Source organism: Furipterus horrens, unplaced genomic scaffold (genome assembly GCF_987537825.1).
Source record: "Furipterus horrens unplaced genomic scaffold, mFurHor1.1.pri manual_scaffold_1, whole genome shotgun sequence".
Taxonomy (NCBI): Eukaryota; Metazoa; Chordata; class Mammalia; order Chiroptera; family Furipteridae; genus Furipterus; species Furipterus horrens.
Genome location: NW_028327171.1, coordinates 195499970 through 195518744, shown reverse-complemented (window position 1 = coordinate 195518744; position 18775 = coordinate 195499970). Strand labels below are relative to the sequence as shown.

The 18775-nt window shown below is 42.7% G+C and overlaps 1 protein-coding gene across 1 annotated transcript in view; it reads left to right on the top strand.

The window, feature by feature from the left end:
* The window catches only part of KLF7 (KLF transcription factor 7), an 88407-nt gene extending 73413 nt beyond the window's left edge, over positions 1 to 14994 (top strand). Inside the window, exons 3-4 of the mRNA XM_090282926.1 lie at positions 4861 to 4984; positions 11812 to 14994. Of these exons, the coding sequence (XP_090139052.1) occupies positions 4861 to 4984; positions 11812 to 11863 (176 nt within the window). The 3' untranslated portion in view covers positions 11864 to 14994. The remainder of the gene's footprint in view (positions 1 to 4860; positions 4985 to 11811) is intronic.
* The last annotated feature ends 3781 nt before the right edge of the window (positions 14995 to 18775 follow it).

Sequence of the window (18775 nt, the reverse complement as noted above, 5' to 3'; positions counted from 1 at the left end):
TTACACTAATTTTTAAAAACTCAGTGGATCACTCCACTTTTTGTTTCTCTTTGTAAATGAACTGGAATCAAATAGAAAATATCAGAGTGTGTTCATTAACCCATAAGACGACAGCAGGTTTTATTTCATGTAACCTCTGTCTTATTTATACACATACATGCATATACAAGTTCCCTTGTGTGTTGCAAATTCTAACGCAAAGTGTTTTTTTTTTCTCTTTCAGCTACAATTTACTTTCAATGTTATTTTGTATTGGTTTCAGGTGTATAGCATAGCGGTTAAATAATCATATACTTTACAAAGTGTCCCCCTAATATTTCCACTACCCACCTGGCACCATACATATTTATCACAGTATTACTGACTATATTCCTTATACGGTACTTCTCTTAAACTTCTATATTGAATGTATAGTTTATAATATCCTAATATATTAAGGCATTCATATAATTCATGATAAATCTACATATACAAAAGGGACATGTTCAAAAAGTATTTATTCAGTATGTGTTTTTGATCAATCACATTTGATGATCATGATGTCAGGACAGTTATGCTGCAAGAAGCCAACAAATGCCACACTGGTCTAGACCACATTGCATTTCAGAGGTCTTTTCTGGAAGAGCAGGCATTCTTGCCATGACTCAACCTTGCTGAATGTCAATCCTGTTTCCCAAGCATCCTTAATTCTCTTTAAGAGCCCTCATTTGGTTATAAATGTCTTTATACCTGATTAGCCTTGCTGTCACCTCTGAGGTGACATGTACTCCCCCTGGGAAACAAGTTGCCTAGGGTTTATTTCCAGATAGGAAAAGTAGTTATTGACATTCCTCGTAAAATGCAGGGGGCGCTGAAGACTGTGCTCTCCTGTCACTGTGCACTGTGTGGGTATTGCCATGCTCCTGTGTTGTTCCTGCCTTCATTCACACTCTCCTTCCCCACTGGAGTCCCAGTGTTTTCAGTCTCTCTCCCATCTGCCTGTCTCACAGAGACCTTTCTTGAACATTTGCATTCACTTGCAGTGAGTCGAATGGCGGGCATTATCCCAGGTGCCGTGCAGACAGTGCGGTCCAGGGGTATACCGTTTTCTGTTCTGTGCTCAGGAATAGTATCTGGAGTGGAGCAAGGCGAGAAGGGAGGATGAGGCAGATGAGCAGATTTCGCATGAAGTCTGCTCCAATTATGATTGAACTGCTTATTTCTTTTTTCTTTCTTCCTTCCTTTGTCCTTCCCTCTCTTCCTTTTTTCCTTCCCTTGTTTCTGAAAAAAAGTCTTTCTTTACCCAAGCCTTTTACAAAATGAGCAGATATCTTCAGGTAGGCTGTTAGGATGAAAACTAATGCATTGTGGATGTAGGTGGTTTCACCCCCAAGAGCAGATAGTGGGGACTGGTAATCTTGGCCATGCAAGATACTGACAATTTTCACTGACCTGCTTACGAGCAGAAACTGGTATGGAAGTGGGTGTAGAACCCCAGAATGAGATCAGCCTAACCCACTATTTCTGAGCCCTGAACACGACATTGTATTTCCAGTTCTTTCTAGTTTTTTATGCCCTTCTGATTTCTTAACTCTACCTGTTTCAAGCACTGCTCCTTCATTTGGCTGAGTTCTTTCTTGGTTATTTTAAATTTCTTACTAGTGCGTATTTGCAGAAGTGGCAGCTTGTAGGTAAATTAATCAGACACTGGAAAAATAGCTTGATGAATCACTATAACATGACTTGGCTAAACTATCAGGGTACAAAGTGGCTTGTCCTCAGTATGATTCTGTGTAGCACCGAGCCATAAGCAGGAAACAATGTTAGTGGTATGATTCAGAGTCAAGTCAAGCTATCTGTAGTTGCTGTCTACACAGTTGCCAAAGGATGCTGCAATAGCTACTGGATAAGAGAGTTGGTTTGTGCCAAAATTAACTAAGAGCCTATATTATTTCCTGGGAAGTAACTAAATCCTTGATATTACTTGTCAAAATAAAACAAGATAGAACTGCATTTAAATATTCTGCCATGGAAGAAGCCAACAATTCAAAGTAAAGAAACAGTGAAGACATCTACTTTAATGTCTTTCATTTTCTGCCTGTTTTTCCTGTGTCCTTCAGAATGTGGTTGCCTATGATGGACAGGTCGGTTCGATTGTGGGATTGATTTTGGGGACTGGATGTCTCTGCTTGTAGCTGTAGAACGTCGTAGGATTTCCAGATACCGTGTTCCATTTGGGCTGTGTTTGTTCCCCATGGTTCCAGGAACCTGCGATTTTACTTGTATTTGAAGGCTTTTGAGGGTGCAGGGCATTTTGAACTTCTGAAGTCTTTGGTGCCTCATTCTCTATTTTTGTTGTTGTTGTTTATGCTAGATTTCCTTGGAGTAGCAAAGCCTTGTGAGTGATCAATAGCATTAAGAAGGAAGCTGACCCGTCACTCGGAAAGAGCACTTCTCTTTCCAACTGGGGTCTCTTTTTCCACCCTTTAGCATCCTACTCATTGAGAGCAGATCTAAAGAACACTTAGTTCTTCTGACCCATTCTCCTTCAATAACTAAGAATGTATTTAAAGCTTAAACAGACCCAGTTTTCCAATATTTAGGTTGCCCAGGGTGACTCCAGACCCAGCTGTCTGGAGCCTCAGCTCTGAAAGTTATTGACACCCGGTTAGACCTGTCACCTCAGCAGCCTCTGAGCACACAGGTGAGCCGAGGAGGACAGTGAGTTGAACTTAATTAGATATTTACCTGTGCCAGGCTCAGGAAACATGCCTTATACACGTGACTTATGCATGGTCACTTATTTAAACCTCATGGTGAATGTGGGACACTCACCCCATCTGACAAATAAGGACACTGAGGCCTAGTGTCTGTCATGAACTCAGAAATATCCCAGGTGTTGTGCTGCCTCCAGAGTTGATTAGACATCTCCCCTCTTCACCTTCTGTTCAGCAGGTGCACTTTTCTAAAATGTCGGCTTTAAGGATCTAGCAAGTGAACTTTTAACACTTCTCCGCGATTCATTTTTTCCTGGTTTCCAAAGCTGAATGGGCTTCCTCCTGTGCTTCCAGCTCTCCTTCATGTCTTCTTGGTTCCCTTTCAAAGAAATGCCTGCGTTTCTCGTTCCTCTTCTCTCTGGGTCTTAGCGAGCAATGGCTCACTAGGGCACCGGTTTAATGAAATAAAAATTTCAGTCGTGTTTGGTTTGATTCTAGGTGATCACAAATAAAGCATTGTGATCACTTTGTAGTCAGGTTTAAAGGGAAGTAAAACGGTGGAAAGAAAAAAGTGAGTCAAGTATAGGCCTGGCAATGTCTCCTTATGTGCTACCTAGTGAAGGTTTAGCTGTGAAAAATGGAGAAATAATGGGACAGCCATAGATAGTCCTTTGGCACTATTCTGAAATTTGGGGTTTGGCAGGTTATACTAATTATAAGTTACATGAATCTTCCATGTGCTAGGCACAGTTCTAATTAATAGATAACACATACTAATTCCCATAATATTGATTTATCCTCTCCAAATCCTGGGAGGCACATACTACTATACCTAAGAAAACAGGCAAAGAGACGTACATAAACTTTGACAATTAGGGGCAAAACTGAAAGCTGAGCCCAGGAAGGTTGGCCTCATAGCTCATGGCCACTAAGCTAACCTGCCTCTCAGGTACATGGCTCAGTTATTTTTCCCCTCTATTTTTTAAATTGTTTTTCTATTGCAGTTGTCCCATCTTTCCTCACTGCTCTCCCCTGCCCCGCCCCCCTCACCCCTGTCCCAGAGTCAATCCCCACCCTATTGTCCTTGTCCTTGGGTCATTTACATTAGTTCCTTGACTAGACCCTACCCCTTCTTTCCTTCCTTCACCCTCTCCTGTCTCCCCTCTGGTCACTGTCAGTCTGTTCCTTGTTTACATGCAGGGCTCAGTTTTTAATTAGAACCCACACTCCATACCATTGGAAGGGTAAATATATGTCATGTTTGGTGACTGACATTGATGGGCTAAAAAAAAAAAATGGTCTGAGAAAAAGTCATGTACTTTCTTTTCCAAATCCCTCCATCTGTATTTACTGTGTGAAAAGGTCACTTGAGTCCAAGAGCTCGAATTTCTGCTTTCAAGTAGCTGCATGGTGGCTAAAACCCCTGCTCTACAAATTGACTTTAAAAGTATTTTGTATTAATATGCATCTCTAATGTGACTCTCTTGGAGTCATTTATGTTACGGGCCTCTTCAGCAGGGCTTGGTGACTCTATTCCACATAAATGCCAGGAATCGTCGAGTGGTTTTTGCTTTCCTCTCAAGTTGTAGCCCTTTCTCGCAACTGTCCATCCACTCACATTTACTGGAAGGAGCCGTGGTTCTGGGAGACCTGAGCTGCTACCTGGTTAGGCAGCTACCTGGCTACAGTTATGGGAGGAGGGGAGAGGAAGGAGGAGACTGGAGAGGCTGAAATGGTAAATTACTGTAGGTTCTGGAGAAAAATAGATTAGAAGCATTTGTGGTTCAGATGAAAATAGCACATTTCCTTTCTGCTTGGGCTGTGGGGGTCAAAGTGCTCCAGGGAATAGAAAATAAATAAAAATTGATCCCTCACCAGTCAGAGGAAATGCTCTGACTCTGGGAACTGAAGTGACAGCTCCAGATTTGAGGATCTTATGAAACCACTTTTTGAAGGTTAAAAAAAAAAAAAAAAAAAAGATCAGCCACCACCAAAACACCAGGAGACTAAAGAAAATGTGACATGTTGTACTTAGGAAGTGTTGTCTTTCAAGAAGGATTTATGCAGCCCTTTCCCAAGGCTGACAAGCAGTTAGCAGAATCTGATCAGGGGTGTGGCCATTTGTTCCTGTCACTAACCATGGTCTTTCCATCTCTTCTTGCAGGTGAGAAGCCTTATAAGTGCTCGTGGGAAGGGTGTGAGTGGCGTTTTGCACGAAGCGATGAGCTCACGAGGCACTACAGGAAACACACAGGTGCAAAGCCCTTTAAATGCAACCACTGCGACAGGTAAAGAAACTTAGAAGCTTCTGGGTGGGGGGCAGGGGGAGACAATGGGTTGGTGGATGGCCTGTCCATGTGCTCTCAGATTCGGCACAAGCCTCTCTCCCAGAGTCCCGGATCTGGGAGTGCCTTTTACTTCTCCACCGTGAAAACTGATGAGATAAGGGTGCCTTCATGCATGTAATCAAGAGATTATATGAATTCTTGTTTCAGTTACACAAGTATTTACTGAACACCAGCTTTGGCCAGGGAACCGTGTTAGTCACTGGGTACCAGTAAGACAGAATTCCTACCCTCAAGGAAATGATGAGACAGATCATTTTAGTATAATGTGAAAAGTAATGGGATGAAGAATGGTTACCTGTAGCTGCTTCTTCTGATCTTTTTATTAACATCAGTACCGTTTTCCCTCATCCTTAGTAACGTGAAAGAGTAGAAAGCCTGCTTAACGGAAGGATGGAGAGTTATAAGGCTTTCCTCTGAAGTATTATTAGAAATGAATTTAGTGAAGACAGTTCCCATTCTTTGGGGGCCTGCACCATTTTTTCTCCTTTGAAAATAGGCACAAAGGTCTAAAAGATGGCGAAGCTTCGAGAACTTGTCGTGTAATTCAGTTTCAAACCTTCAGCATTTGAGAGCAGAAGAAAGAGCACAGGGCAGCAGATACTACACAAGTAATAGTATCTGACAGCCTTGGCATTATCAACCAATAAACCCCAAAATGGAGACTCTGCAGGCCAAGGTGAAGGCAGGATTAGGTTTAGACATAATCAAATAATGGGCTTGCATCTGAGCGTGTTATCCTTCTAATCCTATTTCTGTGTTTAAAAGGAAGCTTAAGAAAATTAACCATCTTTTTAATGCAATACTAAAGGTCTCGGTTATGATGAGAAAAATGCTTCTAATACGATAAAAGCCCTGAAAGCCTCAGGGTTCCCTGGCTTGGCCAGCAGCTCGGAGGGCAGGAGGGGCCAGGAGGGGCCGCAGGATGTCCGCAGAGGCCTGGCTCTCCTTGAGAGGAAATTCGATCGCTTTTGTATCCTGCTCCTGGATCCCTGTGCAGGCACCTCCCCTCACTAGGCCTTCCTCTGGAGGAGCATGTGTTTGTTTGGAGAGCAGAGCAGGGGTGGCCAAGTCTCTCGGTGGCTAGTTGGCTCGGTGCTCCTTTAAGATGCTTATAAAGGAACATTCATGTTTTTCCTCCCTTTTCCCCCCCTTCTTCCTGAAGAGGCTATTTTCCTCTTATCTTCGTTCTTTAAGAACTAAATAAAGCCCCCATGCCTTCTGGAGCCCAGAGATAACCTCCCACCCCAGAGCTGAGGAAGTGCACTTCTCGAAGCTATTGTCCCTCGTTCCTTTGGAGCTTTCTTCTGCTTCCCAAGAATGCAACCTGTTTTTTCACTTCTATCCCATTACCTAGAAGTCCCAGCAGGTCTTTTGCAGATCATACTTCAGTCAAGTTTCTCCTTATTTGACAACTTCCCCCCAACTCCCACCTTAAGTTGATTCCTCTCTAGCCCTGGCTACTAATAAAGAAGCTACATAGATGATGATTCTTTATCCGCAGTCCTTCGAGGTACAGCAGTATATCCACTCTGAGTTGTCAGGGAATGGTATAGGAGACACACACAGGTCCCCCATCTCTGAAGGCTGGTGAGGCTTTTCCTTGGAGGTTGTGTGTTATGGATTGCTGTCATCCTTGGAAATGGAGAGTTCTTCAGGGGAAATTGCCAGTGTTAGTATTTCCTCAAATCAGCTGACTTATTGTGAAATTTACAACTGTGTAGCCATGGACATACTAAGATTAAATCTGGTTGTGTGATTTATTTGGGAAATATTTCAAACCAACGAGATATGTCAGTGAAGGATTTGTCAGAGATGGGCAGTTTGGTTAGTCTTTTTGGTTTATCAAAATACACTATGGTTTCTGGAGCTAGAAATTTTCTAAGCAGATGATACATATCCTGCAGCATGCATGGTATTTGGGAGAGATTGTGATAGCTCAAGTCCTGTGGCATTGGCCAGTCGTCAGTGCATTTTCAACAGTGTCAGACAGGAGAGGTTGGACTCTCATTAGTGTCTACGACAGGGAGCACCTTGCCTTTCAATTGCAGGGATTGTGCTAAGAATAGTGCAGGTCTGGGAGGTGGCATCAGGACTTGGCATGGTCCCAGAGCAGATGAAAGGAGAGCCTGGAGTGACCGAGGACTTGGCATTCCTTAGAAGACATTTACCTTCAGAAACAGAGGGCACCTGCAGCCCTTAGCAAGATGCTGGATCTGATTGGTACCACAGCGTGTACGAGCATGAGAAACCTACCTTCTGCCACTTCTAATTTGAGCAATCAGACTACCCTATTCCGAAGCTAAGCTAGGATTGGGGCTTCCTTTCCTTAAAGCATATACCATGTATATTTTTATTTTGCATACAGGCTAGAATAAAAAAATGCGTATTTGTTTTGCTGACATTTAAAATTGCTAGGCGCCATGAAAATGTCTGTATTTCTGGCTTTGTCTGGAAAAATCAGACGATCCTGTAACAGCGGACTTATGTTCCCATGTGGCCATAATTGCCTGGAGCTGAATAGTAGTCACTACGCATTTGAAATGGCTGTGTGATCACTAATTTCTCACTGTTCCCACCACTCCCTGTGGTCTCCCCATGTGAAGGCAGACCGTCAGTTGACATGGATTATCACACTTGCTCCGTTGTCTACTCTTACGAGAGCAATATTTCTTTGGATCCATGCCTTCTCAAAAGTGGAACCGGAGAGTGCTGTGTGTTTCTTAACTTGACCCACTCCCGCATGTACTTTACCTGCCTGACCCGTGAAGACATTGGGTTTTGTGACCCCTTGGCTTCAGGCCTGGGTAGGGGGTGGGTAAGCAGTGAAGTGGCTCCGCCGTTTCCTTACCCTCAAACTGAACCGTGCAGCGCACTGAGTGACCAGTTGCTGGAGAATGAGTCTCGTCTCTCGGCCCACTGAGCATGGGGCTGCCTCCTTTGGTGATAACAGGCAGGCCATTGTTCTGCCGGCTTGGCACAGTTGTGATCCAGGGGGACTGCTGCCAGGGTAGTCCCTTCAAGGTCTTGGGCAGTGAAGAGAAGGCATGTTGATCTTTGAGTCAGCCCACTTCTAGGTGGTAAGAAATACCAGCCAGTATCTAGCCCTTTGGTGCCCTAAAGGGTTGCTGTTGGCTTAATGCCCACGTGACTTTAGTGTGCCTTTTTCATAAGCAAGAGAAACGACCATGGGGGTTTGACTGGTTCTCTGTAATGAACAAATTTCAGTCATTAAGGACCTTCTTATTTAAGGTCATCTGCCTGCTATATAGTCATAAATACCCTCTGGGGGTATATTACCCTTAGAATTATTTGATTCTGCATTTCTAGATGCTGAGTTTATCTATTACCTTTTACTATTCCTATGTGGAGCTCAATAAGTATAAATTAATAAATTAATCATGAATAAGTATCTTGCTGATGTATTGAATTTAAATAGAAACCTCAATGGTGAGAGACTTAGTCCTATGTTAAGTATCATATATTCCTTAAAATGTGAACAAATAATGATGCTAGTTTGATTCTGAAAGGATGCATTGCATTCTGTATCATGTTAAGGATCTGGTTGTTTTTTATTTTTTTTAACTTGGTTTTTTTCCTGAAAGAAATGGAACATTTGTACATATATTGCTCTATACCTTACACAGAGTAGGCAGTTGGTAAAGGCTGAGTAAAAGTCTAGAACATACACATTACTAGGTGGTTATTTCAAATGAAGTTGTGTATCAACAATACTATTTACCTCTTAAGTTTCCAGAATACAGGACAGAAAGGAAAGAGGTTTTGTCCACTGCACAGACCTCTCCTTCCCTTCTCACCACCTCAGATGCCCATGTCTCCCTTTGGAACAGGCACGATGTCGCGTTCTCACAGGCCTTTGCTGATCAGGCCCGGCCAGATTAACGCATGGCCCTGTTTTCTAGTTGCTGCTACTACCAGTTGCCACAAATGTAATATCATTTTTACATGTCTTTACAAATTTATCATCGAATAGTTCTATAGGTTAGAAATCTGACACAGGTCTCACTGGGTTAAAATCAAGGGATCAGCAGGGCTGCATATTTTTCTAGCTCTAAGAGAGACTTCATTTCTTTGTCTTCTCCAGCTTCTAAGGGTTGACCACATTTCTCGCCTCCTGACTGCATTCCCCCATCATCCAAGCCGTTGAGTCCTTCTCATTCTGCCAGTCTCTCTGGCTTTCTCTTTCCATTTCCTCTTCCATTTTGAAGAAACCTTGTGATGACATTGGCAGATAATGCAGACTAATCTCCCGTTTTTACAGTCTGCTGATTAGCAAATTAATTCCATCCACAACCTTAATTCCCCTTTGCCTTGTAACCTAACGTACTTATAGGTTCTAGGAATGAGGTGTAGACATTATGGGGGAACCATCCATTATTTTGCCTACTACAAACTCCTGAAATTGACATCTCAGCCCCCACTTCCTCTCAGCCCGAAAAGCAGGTGTGGCGAAGAGCCTGGGCTCTGGAGTCAGACTCCTTGTGTTCAAATCTTAGTGATGAATATCTCATCTGGTGGTGAGAATAAGAATGGTACCTTGTTTATAGGGTTTTTGTAAGGATGTTAACTTTTAAAAGGGAAACCTGCAGCAAAAACGTTTCAACTGAGATCTTTCTCTAGGCTGTTGGGATAAAGGAGAGGGTCGGGGAAGGAAAAAGGAAGTGGAGCGAGGAAGGGAAGAAGAGAGATAGTGAGCACTATTGAGTTTCCCTTCGGGACAGAACAGAATTATGCGCATTAAATGCTAATTCCCTGCAGGCTGTATTGCTTTGCTGTGTACTGATGGCACCAAATTCTTGTTTTTAAAGACAATTTTATCAAGTGTTTTATAGTAAATCAAATCCCTTTTAGATGGTACTCTGATGATACTCTATGGGATTTTCCAAATCGCTTGCTCATTCTAAATCAGAGCCTTAAGTAAGTTGATATAATTAGAATTACTATTATTCAACATGTTACTGGATTAGAATTCTTCTACTGTACTTTTCCCATTCTTATGTGTTTTTTTAATTTTATCTTTGTTCTATTTTACTTCACTTCCTTGGGGTTCTATCCTGCACATGTACCTGTTTAAGAACTAAGCACAGTATGTAGAGAATGTTGGGGTCAGAGGATAGGCTGGGATTGTTTATTTGTTTGTTTTGAGAATAAACAAATGTAGGGAAACCCTGGACTAAACAGGAAAATTTACTAACCTGAACAGGACAACGTGCTAGCATCTTAATAAGAATTTTGGACTGTGAAGGTTTCTCGGGCCTCAGGGTATCCAGGGAATATTCTCCCAGGCAGGAGAGTGGCCAGTTTTAAAAGAACCCATAGCTAAGAATGACTGCTATTTCATATGCCAACTTCACTGGGATTCTTGCTGGAACTTTAGATGATAAGCTGTGGGGATGTGGAAATGCCCACTCTGGTAGTTGCAAGGTACAGACACCTGACTCAGACTAGTGTTAGCCTCAAAGAGTATTTCTTAGCTCCGGTGACTAAGAGCAGAATTAGATTTGTCTTTAGGCTTGGCTAAACCTAGGTTCTCTGATATTGTCATCAGGACTCTCTCTTTCTATCCACTGGCTCAATTTTTCTCTCTTGACTTGCTTCTCAAGTAGGTTACTTGCCACATGGCAACTCCAGGCTTCAATCTGAGTAGCTTAGCAGCCCCAGTGGAGAGAGAGCTTCTTTCTTCTTATAGTTTCAGTAAATATCCCAGGACTGGCTCTTAGTGATCTATATAGGTCACATGACTGCTGCTTAGCAGATCGCTTAGGAGGAGGGTCAGCCCCATTCAATTGAGAATGCAGAAGAGTTGCTATCCAAGGGAAAATCAAGTTGGTGATGTTAGAAGAAATTAGAAAGGGTGAAGACAACCACTGTACCTACTCAGAAGGTTGAGGAAGACACCCGGGGGTGGACCTTAGGTATCAAGAAGCAGTTCAAAAAAGTAGGCTTGCTGCAGGTCTACCTGTGATCTAATCTAATCTGTTACTCACTAGCTATGATGTGACCCTACCCTTTGTTTCCGTACCACACATACCTCAAAGAATGTGAATACTTAACATGGAAGGTTGCTGAGGAGATTGCTGGGGTAATATTAGGGCAACACCTAGCACATGCCTACATATTATACTGTACTCAATAAATGTAAGCTCTCTTCTCCATTCTTTTTCTTGAGATGAATATGGAGTGTCTGTGTAGACCTATAGATATCATAGGCAATGTTTCTGGGCTTTCATGTAAAGCTCAAGACTGAACTTCGGGTGTTGAAATGTTAGAGTTCCACCATTCGATAATACAGGCTACTCATTTGTAGAGTATTTATAGTATACGGGCATGACACATGTTGTTTCCAAAGCATTCGCACATTCGTTTCTTCTTTAATGATGACAACTATGATAATAATAGTTAACATTCATTGAGATCTTACTGTGTGCCAGGCAATAGTTTAAGCACTTCACATAGATAGTCTCATTTAATCCTCACAACCAAGCTATGAGATAAGCGCTATTTTACAGAGGAGTAAATAAGGCATAGAGATGTTAACATGCTCACAGTTACACAGCTATTGGGAGAGCTGGTGTTGGAACCCAAGCAGTCTGACGCCTGAGCTCACCTTTCTAACAGACTACTTTATTTCTCTATGCACATGTACTGTCTCTCTTTCAAGTAGGGTTCATCATTTCCTTAGGGGTGATGAAAGCTGAGTTCTCTACCTGGACCTCTCTGATATTCTCATTGTTGTTTATATTCCCTAGGTGTTTTTCCAGGTCTGACCATCTTGCCCTCCATATGAAGAGACACATCTAAACAGCCTGAAGGCCAGAGTTGCCATGATGCCGGCCGTTGTCTGAAGGAAATGCCATGAGGCAGAGGGCTGGACTTCAGGCGGGGACCCGTTGCCTCGCAGAAGAAAGTTCTCATTTCTAAACCTCTGTGTACACACACACACACACACACAGGCACACACTTCCACATGCGCTCTCACGCACAGATCCCCCCACCACACACACTGTCATGCACTCAGCTGTATTTAAAATATATACGTCTATTCTTTATGCCTTGCCCTAGCCAGATGGTAGAAGACGAAGAAGAAGGAAACCCAGTGAACTCAGCAAGGCAGACTGGCTGCTCACTTCAGCACGATTGGAATTATTTCCCGCTGTTGCCAATGGAAGTCAAAGAAAATGGATATGACGTGTCTGCAGGTGGACAGCCGTAAGAGGGGCTCATTTAACTTGCTTCTCGGTGCAACTTGATAGGAGAATACAACGTCGTAAAGTTGCAGATGTGTAGCACTAATGTTCTTTTTTAAATAGTTGGGGGAAAATGACCTAGAAAACCAAATTGCAGTTTGGTAGCCAAAATTAACTCTTGGTTTATTTGTCCTTTGTGTGTGAAAAGTCCTACTATTCCGTGCGTCTGACTTCCTCAAAGAACTGTTGATCAGTTTTGGTTCTTCTTAATACCATTGAGATCTTTCGAGTCAATACCAACGGCCTTAGTGGCAACAGACTCTGGAATAACACCTTACACCTTTCTGGCCTGCATTTCTCTAGACTTCACTCTTAAGGGAGGAGTTTTCTTTTTTTTACCTTTTGACTCTTGCACACCATATGCACTAGGGATTCTGGAAACTTCTAGCATGACTGCAAAGTGGCCAAGAGAATAAAGTCCTGATGATAAATCACAGTCTATCCCTTGAGCCTCACCTTATTGCCAGTGCTAGATTTTTTCTTTTTAATCTCTCTGTTTTTGCTAATGAAAACTTGAAAAGCTTATTTGGAAGCTTAAATGTTTTATCTTTTCTCCATGGACTAAACCTCTCCAGGACTCCCTCAACACGTGGATGTCCAGCTCTCAAAGCAGCCAGTCAGTTGGGACATCACAGTTCTCTCGTCCCCTTGAGGCATCATGACCTCAGCTCATAGCGATCAACCCTGTGCTGTGTGTCATGGCCACCCTGTGCCCAGTTTCAGCGTACATGTCGCTAGTCTCAAAGGGCAGCTGCATATTGAACCTAACTCTGGGTTATGACCTGACAAAAAGCCAAAAATACCACTCTTTCCAGGAGTGGGGAAAATGGAAGATGCCTCCCAAGTCTAGTGACTTCAAAAAACGTCATCCTATCTTCCTCTCATCCCTACTGAGCTCATGTTACTCCACTTGTTAAAACATGTGATTTAAAAATGCCATTTGGGACTGAAGGGTGGACATGTCAGAAAGGGGTTGAGATGTTTCTCTCATGGTCTGTCTGAAAGGAGAGACATAGTTCTAATTTTTTTTTCTGGCTAGGCCCATCACGACTTGTGACCTAGAGCACCCAGGATCAACAGAGGCCTCACTCTTACTCTGCCAACAGACTCCAAGGGGGCTACATTCCTTTTCATCCCACACACACGTCCAATATCGGTCTCGATCTACCCGCATTCTTAGCTAACTGGCACTGGCCTCAACTCCAAAGACTGCCTTTAGGACCATTAAATGGCCTATGCAAGCAAGCGGGGTGGTTATTAGGACAGATTGTATATTTTGTATATTCTGGGACCATCCCTTCAAGACACGTCTATAGAACAAAAATGGCATTTGGTCCGCACATGGTTGCTGCTCCTTCATACCAGCTGGCTCCCCTCCTGCCCTCCTCTGACCGTTTGACTCGTTGACTGTTAAAATGCCACCCCACACCAATTTGGGATGCAAAACTGAAGTCTAAAAGGAAATAATTATAAAGAAACAAATACATTTATGACAGCAACCTTCAAGATCCTTGGCATTTGGTTTCTCAGCTTTCTGCAACCTTTGATTTCACTGAAACGTTGAAACTACTCATCTGAGGGTAAAGGAGCTTCCTTGTCCCAAATGTTGTAGCTGCCAATCGGACACTGAGGGCTTTCTGAGGTCTGGCCCTTAAACTTTACTTTCTCTTTTTCCTTTTTTCAATTTAGACCAAAAACAAAACAAAACAAAAAACCCACAACAAAACAACAATTAAAAACCACCCTAAAACACACACAGACACAGAATCTGCCCATTTGCCAGAGGCAATTATGTATATGTTAGTTGGGGGGTATTTTTAAAAAATCAGTTTTACTCCAAAGATTTAAAACTAGTCATGACTTAGAAACAATTTCTGGAGCACTGCTTGCTGACAATCTCGTAGTTCTCGACTGCATTCAAGTGCATTTTGTGGCCAGTCCATCAGGGCGTACCACGGGATCACATTTGAATGTGTGGTGCATCCTTTCTGGATGAAGGCTGTGTGAGGGACCCTGAACCTCAGCTGTATTAAACTGCAGCGCCTCCAGTCAGTGCACTAGATGAAACGTTAGACACCCCAGATTTTGTGGGTTCGCTGGTTTCCCTTCCTCCAGCAGCCTCCAGCAGGAATGCACGCACACTCCAGACATGGTGTTGGCCGCGGCCACCGCAATTTACAGATGTTTTCTCCCGAGCTGGAGCTGCTCTTCCCTCTTGAAATGCTATTATTAAGGGTTTATAATATTTAACTTAATTTTTGAACTGACCAGTGCAAGGCTCTATTAAAAAGAAAGTTTAAAAAAAGAATGCAAAAGAGTAATCATTGCTTGTTTGCTCCCTGTTGTCATCTGTGGTCTTGAAAAGTTCTCCTTTGAATGGCGGAACAAAGGCCCTTTGGTCCTCATCAGTGTCTGAACTGTTCTGTAATTCCTCTCACTTTTGTATCAGTGAGGTCCTTTGTAATCTGCTCCTGACCTTTCTCAGAGCGGGGTGTGCTGACCCGTGATGGTGGGGCTGGCTCACTGCAGTCATTTGTTGACTCTGAGAATTGGCCAAGAATTTGGTGGGTGCTAAGTGTATGGCTTTGAAACTGTTCCTCTAGCCTGATGGACACCTGTGATGATAACCAGTCCTACCCATGGGAGTGGGGGTACAGCCCCAATCATTTTGAAAAAAAAAAGAAAGATTTGTGATTAAATGCCCAGCATCTCTAAAATGGCAGAGATGGTTGGTCAGAGCCTCCTGGAGTGAACAGGCTCTCCAAGAAATGGCTTGAAAATATTTTGCTCCCAAAAGGACAGGTTATTTAAAACAGTGCTTTAATGGACCTTTGAAACACATCAAACTACTTTCTCATTTTAAATTGTTACCTCCTAGTGTTCCAGGGGATCCCAAATTTAAAAGGAAAAACCTGGCATGGTGTTTCTTGTGAGTGCCCCCTCAAGCACACTTACTCCAGGGTTCAGAGTTTGATGTATAGAACGAGAGTGTTTCTAAGCCATTGACAATTTTGACGATTTTCTTTCTTTCAAGTTGTACTTCTTTCTCCTACCACCTGGCTGTAAGTCAAAGACGTGGAAACCTGAAATGACACGCTGCTCCTAGGTACTGGCCTCTTGCCCCACCAACGGCGAATCTGCCCAACTTAATGCCTGGTGGTAATGACTATTTTGTCCAGAAAAAGAGATGATTGGGCTCCATGACAAAGCTGCATTTTATGAAAATATCGGAGACCCCAAAATGAACTCCATGCTGATCACTTCCTTCTCCTCTCTACATGCTTTCCCTTGCCAAGCCCTCCCGTACCCCGTCACCTCCCCTCCTGCACCTCTTGTTCCCTTTTTACATCTTTGATTGCCTGATTCTAACAGGGTAAAAAGACAGCCAACCTCATGCATGATTAGCAGAACTGATTCCTATTTTTTGAAAAATCTTCTTTGAATCTAGACGCCAGAGAAGATTTTTTTAAGGACTTTAGTTGGGGATGAATGTCCAGGTTAGCCATGTCTGTTTGCATCAGAGGGGAAGTAAGTGGGACTTTCAGGGCAGCTCATCCAGGGACTCAGAGCATTTTGCCTGTAGCCCCCACTCCTGAGTTCTGTGGCAAAGTGAATAATTCAAGAAATAAACAGCAAAATTGGCACTATATAAAATACAAAATAGAGTGCAAAGTGCTTTTGTCTTCTCTTTTGCATGACTTGGTTTTAGAAGAAGGTAGGGGAAGTCAGAGAGAGGCAACACATTTAACTAGAAAAATCAGGTCCATTGTTTCTTTTTAAAAAATCTTACGAGGGCCAGCATGTCTGGCCACAGTTTTGCACCTAGATCTTTGCCAAAGTGAAAATTCATTAAGTAGGACCTGGTTGTGGAAGCTTTCCCTGGCATCTTCCGGAAGTGGACACCTGCCAAGTATGGGGTGGGGGCAGAAGAGACTTTTCATTCTGGGTCTGGGTGAGATTTCGGTAAACATGGTGATATCTCAGTTTGAAAATGAGGGGCTGGCCTGAGTATACATCAGTGCCTCTTTGATGGCCTACTTTCCTCAGTGAGGATCATTGGGAATACATGAGATGGAACAACAATAGCAAATTGTGTCCAAGGAAGCAAAAGCTGCGTCTCAGTGTGAGATCCCATGACCAACTGCCTGAGGCTTCAGGGTTTTCTCTTGCTTTTAACACTCTCTCTTAAACCTCCCCTGTTGGTTTCTAATAGATCCCAGAAAAGGGGATGATGAAGCTGCAATTCACTTTCTTGTGTGTACCCTTCCGATCTAGTACTGTATTCTTCAGGTGTTTTGCATTTAAGTCCTCGGGAAACAGGTATCAAAAATGGAGGGAGAAATCCTAGGCCATCACTTCACAAATGTCCCAAACAAGATACTCTTTTCAAACAGGGCTCCCTCTAAGTGGCCATGAGGGTAGGGCGATCCGTTCTTTGTTGGGGACTGTTTATACAGTTTTTTTTTTTTTTTCAGCTATGAGCTTTGGAATCGTACATTGCTTTGACTCCAGCTTCTGTCTACTGCCATAAAATGGACCCCACGTCAGAATAATGAGGGTGGTATGTCTGCACACATGTGTGCACATGTACCTATTGTACCTTCGCAGAAGGAAAACAGGCTACTGACGTTTAAGAGGAGTAGCCACCAGTGCCTAATATCTTTTTGGGGGGAAGGATGCTTATAATTGCCAGTATATTGAAACCACACTGGGAGTTCCACATAAAGGGGATGGGCTGAGGGGGGGGGGAGCGGGGACATTTTAATCCTAGGCCTTTGGACCAGAGACAGAATAATTTCTGCAAATCTAGGTCCTCGGAGGCTTTTGGACTCATTGGCTGATTCTCAACCTTTTTTTCCCTTCTTCCCAGCATGTATCTCCTATACTCAGACTTAATTTCCTTATCTTTTACTTTTGCTTCATTCCAGGGAGGAAAAGTACACCTGTTTGGCCAAGATCTTCTCCTTGCTAACACAGAGGCAAAAATAAATGTTTAATATTTTTGAAGCCTCCCCTTCCTTTCCACAAATCTCCCCAAACTCCTCTCTTGTCTCCCCTCCCCACTCCCTCTGCACATTTTCCCAGCCACCGCCATTTTTCTTTCCGATCTCTATTATCCTCTTAACAGGCTTGAAGAAATTTATTTTTGCACTATACATTTTCTTTTTGCCAGATGTGTCTAACAAGTGTGTTTGGAGAGACCTACTCCCAGCCCCTCCCACTCCCCTGCCTCCCCGGTCACATTCTCTCAGGCCTTCTCTGGTATTTATAATATATCACAGAAGTACCCAGTCTTATAGCCCTCGGTTATGCCTTTTTTTGACATTTTATTTTTTTTAAGCTTTTTATATATATATATAAATATATTACTTTGTCAAGTTTTTTTGCTGTACAAAAGTCTTAAGATTAAAAACTATTATTTGTATTATATGATGGTGGTATGTTAATGTTACAAAATTATTAATGAAGAAAAAATTTATTTTTGTTACTGGTCTGTTTCATAATTCTTTTTTAAATTGGTATATTGTAAGATATCTATGCAAAAAATGTTATGTGACGCATTTTTATTTAAGAATGTAATATGTGTAATAAACAGTAGAATGTGTTTAGCCTTGGAATGCCTTACTATATTTCTCCTTAGCTTACTTCATTGAGAAGGAAAACTCCTCAAAGAGGCACAAATGGGTCCTTATATACCACATGAGAATTTTTTTCTCCGAGAGAGAAAGGGAAGGCGGACAACTGTATTAGGTCGTTTTTCTTTGTTTGGGAGGTTGTTGGGTTGTGTGTGTGTCTGTTTTATGGTTTCAATGAGGTGGCTCAGTGCCCAACTAGAACGGAGCGCTGGCGACAGTTTTATTTCTTTGAGGGGAGGAAAGGAGCAAATTATGGGAGGTTATGAAAAGCAATATTTTAGAACAAGGTGGGTTATGGGATATTATTTGTTTAGGGGGTTAGAGGACGCTTACTGAAAGCAGTTTATTTGGGGACCAAGGGGTAAAGTTGGTTCTGGAATAGTATTAAATAGATGCATATTTGGAAAGGATGACTTGAAATGGTTAGTGGAGCAGTGCAGAAGGACACGGGTGAGGGAATAATTTAGGTGAGAGGTGGGAGGAATCATTCCAAAGGAGGTGGCTGGTAGCCAAGTGGGGAAGAGCTGACTGATCAGAGGCAGAGGAATTTGGGTGCCTATCCATGGCCCAAAATTTAGGTGCAATATAAGCTCCCTGAAACACTGGGAAGAGGGAGAGGAGAGAGGCCTAGGGAAAGTTCCCAGAACTAAAAGGAACACTGATGAAATCTCCACATATGTCTTCTAGTAAAGAACATCAGTGTGAAGAGGACAGCAGTCTAGCTAATATTACTATCCCAGCATCCCTTGCAGGGTGGTTCCCCAAGAGAAGTATCATTCACTGGGAACAACAATAAATGCACCTGTCACTTACATGGGACAAAGTACTAC